Here is a 7198-nt window from a genome sequence, read left to right as displayed (position 1 = left end):
CCTCACCACGTCACGACAAACTCACCTACGTGATTTACACAGCTGCTCATCCGCTGTTTCCACTCTCACCGTAACCCACACTTACTCAAATCCCAACCGTCAATATCCCACGCCTCAATACATCGACGGTTACATACCATCAAGGTATTCGATGTAGTTCGCAGGAGATTGGCCCCATAAAGAACGTGACGAGAGAGAAAGAGGAAGCATGAGAGAGAGAGTTTCAGGTGAGCTCCATAAGAAACTCCGCATGCTTTCTCACGATATTCTTCTTATTTTTTTTAATTAAAAAAATAAAAATTATTTAAAAAAGGAAAACAAAAAACACAGTTGGCCTCTGGCGGTGGCCTGTTCGGAGTCCCCAATAGCTGCTTAAAAAGCTTCTGTTATTTAGGGTTTTTCATTCCATTCGCTTCGGACCAAGAGAGAGTAAGAGAGCTCCGAACCGATCAGAAATGGCGGCTTCTTCTCTGCTCAGATCTACTGTCTCAGCTCCGTTGGTCGAAGCCTCCCGCGCCGACCTCGCCGCCTCCGCCTCTTTCAAGGTCTTTTTTTTTTTTTTCGCTCCCCTCAGCTGCTTGAGGCTAATCACCTCCCAACTGTTTCAAAACACGTCGTTCTGTATCGGTCAATTGCGTATTTGTTGGATGCTTGAAAAAACAGAGGACTGAAAAGTGTGTTCTTTTGAATAAATTATTTGATTTTTATGAGTTTTTGTTATCAAGTTAAAGGCCTTGAATTTCTGCTCGTATTTAGTTTTTCAAATTACATTTTTTGTTCTTTCACTTAGTAATCAGTTGAATTTTCTTAAGCTTTAAATATCTGTATGATTTTTCATATTTTATTTTTCTGGTTTAATTTATTGGATCAGAGGAAATCACTACTCACTAAAGCAATAAATAGCAAATGTAGTTTCTGTTTCTCTTTGTTTTAATTTTGGTTGTAATTTGTTGTTCAGGTGTCGAGCGTTGGGTTTAGTCGCAATCTGAACTGTCCCAAGGTGCAATCATCCATATTTGGCACTTCCATCCCAAGCGGCTCATATTCTTTACAGTTGAGCAACTCAGTCTCAATTTTGATGTTTAAACTTTCGGTTTTGCAATTCGAGGCTTTGTTCTTGTTATAGACTGTGATATATGTTCTGTTTTCTAGGATATGCAGCGCCAGGAGCGTCCAACCCATCAAGGCCACAGCCACCGAACCGCCACCAACAGTTCAGAGTAAGAACGCCAAAAATACTTTTTGAACGTGGAGTTGAGTTGTATTGCTCTGAAGCTCACTCTTGATTGGTTGTTTTGTTTAGGATCCGGGAGTGGTGGGAAGACAAAGATCGGAATCAACGGTAAGTTCGTTGAAGTTGTGCTTTTTCTTGCTTATCCGTAGGCACAAATGATGTTTTCTTTGCTTAGTTTAGGTTAGTTTTGATTACTAAGTAATAAGTTGTTTTGACTATAATTTCAATATTACTACTTTGCTTTTCTCATTAGCTTCTTTAATTGTTTTTGGATGCTAAAAAATCGTTAGCTGTTAGTCATAGTACTGCTGATATACCAATAACACACTATTTACATTTAACTGATGTTTAGAATGTCTTGCCTTTATAAAGGGTGATTTTAGTTGTTATATGATGAAAACACTATTTGTGCAGGTTTCGGTAGAATTGGAAGGTTGGTTCTAAGAATTGCAACCACTAGAGATGATATAGAAGTTGTAGCAGTCAATGATCCTCTAGTAGATCCCAAGTACATGGTAAGTCATACGGGTGTATCATTAACAATGTTTATTTGCAATATGCTAGTTTCCTTTGTCATAATTACATAGCACATAGTTCTTCTTTATGTTTTAAGATGGGAGTGATATTCATTAGACAGTGTAGGAAGTGTTGCAAATTACTTAAGTTAGGGTGTCAACGAATATATTTGAACTGTTCCCAATTACTTTGTTTTTCTCAATGCTAGTATCCGTACAGTTAAACTTGAATATTTAACTGAAATATTGAAACTGTATATATTTTTGTTTGTTTGATGTTTTGATGCAAGTAAAAGGTAAAACATTGATGATTTTTTCCTGGATGTGCATTTTGCTCCTGTCCTATAACCAGTTTCAAACTTATTGCTGACAAGAATGCTCTTGCCTTTTCTTTTATTCTTATGAAGGTTTAATTTTTGTTTTTGTTTTTCAATGTCTAGGCTTAAATGTTTAAGTATGACTCTACGCAGCTGACAAGAATGCTCTTGCTTTTTCTTTTATTCTTATGAAGGTTTAATTTTCGTTTTTGTTTTTCAATGTCCAGGCTTACATGTTTAAGTTTGACTCTACGCATGGAATATTCAATGGATCAATTAGTGTTGTGGATGATTCCACCTTGGAAATAAATGGCAAGGCAATCAAAGTTGTGAGCAAAAGGTATTGTGCTGTGATTTTCAGCAGTAATCTAATTCTCTAGAGAATGTTGTGCACCAGAATTTGCTTTTCTTATTGTAAAGAGTATCATGTGAAGCTATTTGTGATTCGGGATTAACTTCTTAACCTTATCCAGAGATCCTGCTGAGATCCCTTGGGGTGATTATGGGGTTGAATATGTTGTCGAATCTTCTGGGATTTTTACAACACTTGAGAAGGCTGCATTTCATAAAAAGGTTTGTTGCTTTAAGTCAATTTTCTGCATTGTTTTGTCCGTTACTGGACACCAGGTTGATCTCTGATTGCTTCTCCTTTGCAGGGTGGTGCAAAGAAAGTGGTAATATCCGCCCCATCAGCCGATGCACCCATGTTTGTCGTTGGAGTAAATGAGAATACATACAAGCCAAATATGGACATTGTTTCTAATGCGAGCTGTACCACCAACTGCCTTGCTCCTCTTGCCAAGGTTTGATTGCCTCCTATAAATTATTGATATAAATTTGAGCTCCATTATAATTTGAACTACAATTCTGGATGGTAGATGTTATACAAAAACATGTCTGCTTTTATTATATCCTTTTCCTTTCAATTTAATAATTATTTTTTGGCATCGTCACCAAATGGTTGATATCTTTATTATTTATTTGTTCTGGATGGTAGATGTTATACAAAAACATGTCTGCTTTTATTATATCCTTTTCCTTTCAATTTAATCATTCTTTTTGGCATCGTCACCAATAGTTGATATCTTTATTATTTATTTGTTCTTTCTGCTTTCTTCCTGTGTTAGCACTTCGTAATAAGCTACTGCCTCTTGCCATATCGTACCTCATTAAATGTATTTTGTAGGTGATTCATGAGGAATTTGGTATTCTTGAAGGTTTGATGACAACTGTGCATGCAACTACAGGTTCTTTCCCTCTGCCTCTCTTTCTCTAAAACACATGTATGTGATTGTTGATCACTTGTTATGGGGTTAACATACTGATGGTTTTACACGTTCAGCAACACAGAAGACAGTCGATGGCCCGTCAAAGAAGGACTGGAGAGGAGGCCGAGGAGCTGGACAGAACATCATCCCCAGTTCTACTGGTGCTGCAAAGGTACTATATCTTAAAATAAATTCTTGGTGGTACTTTCCAAAGATATTTTGGTGTTTTAAATGATTTTGTCGATGGTTGTTTTTTATATTTATTTTCGGGGTTTAAAGGTACACTAATCTCTTTTGCTCCTTCAAATTGTAGGCAGTTGGAAAAGTTCTACCAGAACTCAATGGAAAGCTCACTGGTATGGCCTTTCGTGTCCCCACTCCTAATGTATCTGTCGTGGACCTAACTTGTCGACTTGAGAAGAGTTCTTCGTATGAGGATGTCAAAGCTGCGATCAGGTACGTGTTCTTCGTTGTGTATATAGTATCTACCTTTATGCATCTTTCTTCCCCCCTTCTTTGGATAGCTCATTTACTTTGATATCTTACTTGAAGGTATGCCGCTGATGGGCCACTTAGAGGCATCCTCGGATACACAGAAGATGATGTCGTCTCCAATGATTTTGTTGGTGACTCAAGGTAGGATCCTTTTCTTTTTCCTAAGCATTCTTCAAAAGGAAAGCAATACTAGCGTGAATTTACTTCGTAAGATTCAGTTATGGATGTTCGTTACTGATCTGTCTGTAATTTATTCCTTTAATTCCAGGTCCAGTATATTCGATGCCAAGGCTGGATTAGCACTTAGTTCCTCCTTTGTTAAGCTTGTTTCGTGGTACGACAACGAGTGGGGATACAGGTAAACACTCTACACTCTGCATGTGCATTACAATTTGCTGCCTGCGGTATCTGTTAGTACAAAGTCTATGGTGTCAAGTTCAATGCGTCTGACTAATGAAGCTTTTGTCTTTCTAACAGCAACCGAGTTTTGGACCTCATAGAGCACATGGCGTTGGTGGCAGCATAAGTCTCGGTTGCCGAGTGTCATTCCAATTTTTAGCGCTTTGATGCTTGCTACGCGTTTGGTTGAAGAGTAGTTATACACTTGATCTCGTTTTTATTGAAGTGGAGATTTAGGCGGACATAGCATAATTCTACTCGAAAATAATGGAAAATTTGACTTGCATGAGCTTGCAGGTTGTGGGCTAAATACATCATCTATTTGTACCGTATTATAATATACCGCTCCCTTTGTGAGTTTGTGTCGAAGAAATTCTTGAAGTGAATGACATTCGAACATAAATAATTCGAACAAGGTTTTGCTTTCTTTTGATTTAGTGTTTAATTAAATAACTTTAGGCCTCTTCAACCATTGTCGATTGATCTAGTGTTAGAAACTCACATTCTAATATGTGTCGGAACCCCAATGTTCACATGCAGAGCCCATCTTTCGCGCGTCTCTCATCAATTAATGTATCGTCCACGTATTAGGTTTAAATGATTTCATATTTGAATGAACGGGTTAAATGTATAAAATTTAAACCTTGCATAAGTTTTTACATGATCGTGGACCTCTGTATCTATCGATTGCCAATTGGTTACCCATATTGTAAATTAATAAATATTATTAAGGAAAAGCCCTTATGATTAAATATTTTTAAATACCCAAAACGCCCTTTGCTTCTTACATATTAGAAAAAATCAACAAAATTTAGAAAATGACGACAAGATAGTAAAGTTATAATACGTTGATTTAACCGAGTACCAATCCAACTCAAGAGCAAAACTAACAAACAATGGGCTATATAAAAGGTAAATATTCAAGTACAAATTTCATTAAATCACGATACGAAAATCTCTCGCATCTTATTTTATCATGATAGTTATAAGTTTATAATGTACATCAGTAATTGCCATCATGGTTATTTAAGTGTGATAAGTATACAATAAGATTATTATCGCTGGTGCGCAAATGATAAGTTATTTATTTATGTTAAATATACGTTTGCAGGAAGGGCTACTCCCAACAGCAGTAGCAGTTGAACCCGGAGCAATGGCTGAGATGAAATCCTTCCCTCCTACATTCCATTTTACAATAAGACAGACTCAGGCAAAATTCCAGGTATTTACACTGCTCGTTATTGTAAGCTTCTGTATGCTGCACTGTCTCTTTTGCACATCAATACATATTGGTTAGTTAACTTGTCAAAATTAGTACAACAACATACATACATACATACATACATACATACATATATATATATATATAGAGAGAGAGAGAGAGAGAGAGAGAAAGAGAGAGAGAGAAGTACGAGAAGCAAGAAGGATGATGAACAGAAAAACAAGCCCAAGATTGAACTTCTTATCCATGTTTTCTCTTCAATTTTTAACTGAGTTGTAGCAATACATGTATATATGTGTGTGTGTGTGTGTGTGTGTGTAGGGTATGGATTTAAAGGATTTGTCAAGGATCCGTCATGATTTAGAGCTAGCTTACAAGTTATAAGGTTGCATTATTTAATTGCCATAAGAAGAAAACTTATCAACTAATGCCAATTAATTATAACTTGTTTTGGAAAAATTGGATATATGGATCAAAACCCATTGGCTAGGAGTCGGTCTGACCAATTTTATTGCACTCCTACAAATAACAGCTTTTACACTGGCAACTCTGATGTGCCTTCGGACCTTAAAAAAAAAAAAAGGCAGAGGGTTTAGCATTAATCCCCCAAACAAAACACCGTTTAGAAATAAATCCCAATTTTTATTCTGTTTATTTTGTAAGCCCTCAATTTTTGTTGTTGTTTAGTAATGTGATTCACAGTTCTATTTCAAATATTGGACCACATGCGACTCTCTCTTATTCCCACAAATATTTTAGTCACTGACGTCGAAGTATCATTTATTGTTCGAAAAAAAAAAAAGACTTACGTTCGACTTCCTTTTAGTATACTAAACTTGCTCGAAGTTTATAAAAAATAATCTTGGTATATGAAAAAATTAGATAGGATTATGTCAACACACATAGGCTAATTCTTTCAATCTTTTTCGACCAAAAAATAAAAAATAAAAATAAAAAACTCCTTCAACCTTTGTAGTTTAAGTCACTTTAGTGCGCAACGTCATTTCTCATGGGCAGTTTAGCGCATAATTATCACGTTTGTTATGAAAAATTTACTTAAAAAGGAAAAGGAAAAAAAAAAGAAATGGGGTGAGATCAGTAAACTGAGAAGTGTAGTAGTTGCCTTCTAGCCGCCACGAGCACTCTTCTCTCACACATCGCAGCCACAAAAAAAGAAAAGAAAAGGAAATGGGGTTTTTGTGAATCGGCGAGAATATGTGAATTATGTTCATTTATTGTATATCGTGCGATCATAAATTATTTTAAATATTTTTATTTAAAATTAAATACAAACATTACCTAACAAAAATTAACCGCAAGATATATGATAAATGCACACGATTTACGAATTTTCAGGATCGTCACCAAAAGAATCCTGTTTGTGGTTGTAATGCATGGCTAGCAGACTTATTTAATTGTGGTAAATATATAATAAGATTTATCGCTAGCAGACAAAAATGATTTAATTTGCAGGGAGCATTAGTCCCAACAGCAGTAGCAGTTCAACCAGGAGCAATGGCTGCGAGGATAGCTCGCCCTTGTGCAGTCGATATCACACTGGGACGGCATTGTGCATAGTCCTCACTAGCAAAAATGCCCACGCTCCGTTGCAGGAAATGCCACAAGTATAATCTTATACGATCTAATTGTTTTTGTTATTCCTACTTCTTTTTCGCATCGTGTGCAAAAAAACGTAAACTCTAAGCAAAAAATTGATAGTTGAGAAGAAACAAATGACCGCATAAATT

The 7198-nt window shown here is 36.2% G+C and overlaps 1 protein-coding gene across 1 annotated transcript; it reads left to right on the top strand.

The window, feature by feature from the left end:
• Positions 1-295: 295 nt before the first annotated feature.
• LOC125470623 (glyceraldehyde-3-phosphate dehydrogenase GAPCP1, chloroplastic-like) lies at positions 296-4700 on the top strand. Its single transcript, XM_048569926.1, has 14 exons — positions 296-545; positions 959-1053; positions 1153-1220; positions 1304-1342; positions 1649-1749; positions 2294-2406; positions 2540-2639; positions 2723-2869; positions 3253-3313; positions 3409-3506; positions 3648-3790; positions 3887-3970; positions 4098-4187; positions 4307-4700. Exons 1-14 carry the CDS (start codon positions 456-458, stop codon positions 4353-4355), a joined length of 1278 nt encoding a protein of 425 aa, XP_048425883.1. The 5' UTR covers positions 296-455; the 3' UTR covers positions 4356-4700.
• The last annotated feature ends 2498 nt before the right edge of the window (positions 4701-7198 follow it).

The sequence above is a fragment of a genome, unplaced genomic scaffold (genome assembly GCF_019419815.1).
Source record: "Pyrus x bretschneideri cultivar Hongxiangsu unplaced genomic scaffold, Pyrus_bretschneideri_v1 Contig50, whole genome shotgun sequence".
NCBI classification, from domain to species: domain Eukaryota; kingdom Viridiplantae; phylum Streptophyta; class Magnoliopsida; order Rosales; family Rosaceae; genus Pyrus; species Pyrus x bretschneideri.
Note: the sequence above shows the minus strand (reverse complement) of the source record. Positions and strands in the feature narration are given on the sequence as shown.

Bases quoted from the DNA above. Each gene is read 5' to 3' on its own strand.
- LOC125470623 (XM_048569926.1), top strand. From the start codon at position 456: ATGGCGGCTTCTTCTCTGCTCAGATCTACTGTCTCAGCTCCGTTGGTC. The intron at 1,221-1,303 runs GTAAGAACGCCA...TGTTTTGTTTAG, and splicing joins ACCGCCACCAACAGTTCAGA to GATCCGGGAGTGGTGGGAAG. The intron at 3,791-3,886 runs GTACGTGTTCTT...TCTTACTTGAAG, and splicing joins GATGTCAAAGCTGCGATCAG to GTATGCCGCTGATGGGCCAC.